Raw genomic sequence first — 3561 nt, 5'->3', positions numbered from 1 at the left:
CAGCAGGAACAAGTTAAAGAAGCATCTAAGGAAAACTAGTCTACCTGCATTTAAAGCAGCTAAAATCCATATATGTTTTGTTTTATTAAGAAATCAACATTTTCAAAAGAAAATCAATCCCATGTAACCACTGATCTCCAACACCTACATGTGATTACATTCAATCACTTCCATTCTCTTAAATTATTACCGGTGTCTATGTGTCAATGTCGTGTCTGGTGTCCGTGTCTATGTTAGTGCTTCGTAAGCTCCTCACCTTTATTTCTGGTGGCTTATCAACCCAAGAAGGATTTGTTTTCCATGCTTGCAGTTGCTCAATAAGTTCAGCTTCAGAGGCACTAAATGTTCCACTCCCATTTCTCTGATCAGATCTCACAAAATTCATTCCTTTGTGTTTTGCCAATCTACTCAGCTGATACTGTAGTTAAAAAATAATAATAATCAGTTAAGCTCAAATCCAGGCTCCTATTAAATTTTAAGACACAAGATTGATGATTTACCTTTAGAACATTTTGAAACTTGTTAGGAAGCTGTACAAAAAAATTAGATATTGCAGGATCCAATCCTTTTGGAATCCCATCTTTTTCATTCTTCCTGATATCTAAGCTGCATTTGGTACCCTCTGACTCACCCATCATAACAACCTGCAAATTTTAATAAATGCTTAAAAGTTAAGCAGCTAATTCATATTACAGATACAAAACACTTACCGTCTCTGTTCCTTTTCAGTTGTCGTTTTAAGTATATTTACACAAACCAAGAAAACAAAAAAAACAAAAAATGTTACTTTAATGGAACTAATTGTCTGTTATCTCATCCCACTTATTTTTCTCTATGCAATAAATAGTTAAGGGTATTATTGATAAAACAATATCTAATGTTATAATAAACTTTGAAAACGATAAATAAATAAATAAATAGGAACAAAATTATTCTACAAAAATGACAGATAAAAAAGGAATGTGGAGAGTATATTTTAAGACTATCTTCAGATAAATTTGAAGGTTCTATTTTGTCATAAATTTCTCAACTTGATGGAAATCGAGGCCGCATTAGTTGCATCTAACTCTAATTTTCTGTAATATGAACTGTGTCACGATTTAAAACCATGGTTATATTAATGATCCAAACATAATATAGCTTTAGAACCAGTAACAAATTAGTTCAGCAGTTTCATATGCAGGTAAAAAATGGGGTGTCTCATTTTTTCAGCAAAACACAACAATGGTTACAGCAATAAATTAAAGGTGAAACTTTTCCATGTGTGGCCACATTTAGGATTGAATTGAACAACCAAAGTGTTTCACACCACAAACAAGCAAACTAAGCTACAAGTTTTAAGCACGAATTCAAGAAACTAAACTCAACCCAAATTTAGAACAATCATGACCTATTAGAAAACAAAACAAAACACAAGCAGAAAAAAGAAACAAGAAGCAAAATGGCTAATGAAATAAAAAATAATAATGATATTTTATTTATTAGATGAGATTCAAGTGAAGGAACTTACAAGGTAAAAAGTATGATCAACCTAACCAAGCTCAGAGATTGCCTTCAATATCTTCCTTTTTAACTATGCAATTTTGACAATTGAAAAGTATGGAAAATGAATGAGAAATGAAGATATTAGATAAGTAAGAGCAAGCCACGTGCAATACATGCTCAATTTGTCTACTAAACATTATTGACCCACCATTTCACCAAACAAGACTTTCACATTTCAATATTTTATTTTAAAATTTAATATATTTCTAACCACTGTCAAATTTTAAAACTATGGTTTTCATCCACCATATTTTTTGTCAGGGGTTATATTTTTTATTTTTAAATCAATTTATGTGTTTTTTATTATTTTTTTAGAGTATATTTATGATAAATATTTATTTTTTAAAAATTTAGAATTTTTTTAATTTATTTTAATTGATAGAATTTTTTAATTTGAGATAAATTAAATAAAAATGATTAAAAAATAATATTTATTTGAATTTAGAAAATCAATTTTTATATTGACTTCTATCATAATACATAACATGTATCTATAACTTTTTCCATTACGAAAGTTTATCTACAAAGTTTAGTAGCATTCTATAAAATTTTAATTTATTTTAATTTTATAGGGACAAAAATTATTGTTGGTTCTAAAAGTTGAAGAAAATTTTTAGAGACCAAAAGCATATATTAACTCTTTTTATTTATTTAAAAAAATAAAATAAAATATAAAAGTTTTACATAACATTTATGACATTCCAACTATATTAACGCCTCATAATCATTATCTATCATTTGAAGTACCCTAATAAATATTATTAATAAAATAAAATATAACAACTTGAAGAAATTAGGTAAAACTTAAGAAAATAAATATATAAACACAAACAACTGTCTCATTAAAAACTTTAACAAAAAAATATTAATAAATATAATAGATAAACTAAAGCAATTAATAAAGACAAAAATAAAAAGTCAAAGATATAAAAGTACAATCAACGAATACGAAAAATAGAAACATTATTCTTGTTTCTAAAAAAACTCATCTTAAATAAAGGTACCCCTTACTCTACCGGATGAAAGTTTGAACATTAAAAGCAAAATTCATAAACTTATCAAAGACAATAATTTCTTTCTCGATAAATAAGCCTTTAACAATATTAAGACAATTCGACCAACAATTACATAATTGTCAAGAAACAATTTGAGGAGATTTAAAAGGAAAAACAAACTATATGAGAATCTTTTATTTTTTTTAATATCAATTTTAAATAATTTTTTATTTGTGATAGCAATTAAGTTTTATCTAAAAATTTGAGTTTATTTTTTAAATAAGGCTTATATAGTAAAAATTTAGGCTTAATTTGTAACAACCTTACTTCTTAAATAAATTGATTTTTTAAAAATAAATTTTTTTAAATATGTGTGTATCTTAAAACTATTTCCTTGGATTAATTTTAGAAGTTAGTTAGTTTAGTGATATATATTTGAAAGATTAGAAAAACTGTAATTTTAAACAAATTTTTTATTTGGACAAAACCCTACCTAACTCACTTACTCAAGCTTAGTAAATGGTAAATACTCATCATGCAGTTCATTGAAAGCTTCTTGCAGTTCATCATAAGTTGGATTAGATTGTGAACTAACCTCATTTTCTGATTCTGAGTCGGTATTTGTCATGAGACATAGATTTGCTTCTTCTTCATCTGAAGAGGCAGAGGATTCTTGGTTGTCATTCCATGCAACATAAGCTTTTCTGGTTTTTGTGACTGGTTCCTTGCCTTTTGTTTTTGTAGCTCTATTTTTGTTCTGCAACTTGTAGCACTCTGACTTTATGTGACCTGTTTTGCCACACTCATAACAGGTAATTGTCTTGTTGTCACTAGTCTTAGAGCTGGATGGCTTTCTGAATTTGTTGTCTTTCTTCTTCAGAAATTTCTTAAACTTTTTGACAAGCAAACCAATCTCAGGCTCTTCATCAGTCTCACTGCTTGATTCATCTGAGCAACTTTCTTGTTCAGTTTTTGATTGATGCGTTTGGGCTTTCAAAGACAGTCCTTTCTTTTTCCTGCT

General features: G+C 27.7%; 1 protein-coding gene across 1 annotated transcript in view; it reads right to left on the bottom strand.

Moving 5' to 3' along the window:
• LOC101489238 (uncharacterized) overlaps nucleotides 1–1665 on the bottom strand; it is an 8580-nt gene extending 6915 nt beyond the window's left edge. The window contains exons 1-3 of the mRNA XM_004509699.4: nucleotides 1511–1665; nucleotides 501–644; nucleotides 257–418 (exon numbers count right to left, since the gene is read on the bottom strand). Coding sequence (XP_004509756.1) covers nucleotides 257–418; nucleotides 501–638 — 300 coding nt within the window. The 5' untranslated portion in view covers nucleotides 639–644; nucleotides 1511–1665. The remainder of the gene's footprint in view (nucleotides 1–256; nucleotides 419–500; nucleotides 645–1510) is intronic.
• Nucleotides 1666–3561: the final 1896 nt, after the last annotated feature.

Source organism: Cicer arietinum, chromosome 7 (genome assembly GCF_000331145.2).
Source record: "Cicer arietinum cultivar CDC Frontier isolate Library 1 chromosome 7, Cicar.CDCFrontier_v2.0, whole genome shotgun sequence".
Lineage (NCBI taxonomy): Eukaryota > Viridiplantae > Streptophyta > Magnoliopsida > Fabales > Fabaceae > Cicer > Cicer arietinum.
Note: the sequence above shows the minus strand (reverse complement) of the source record. Positions and strands in the feature narration are given on the sequence as shown.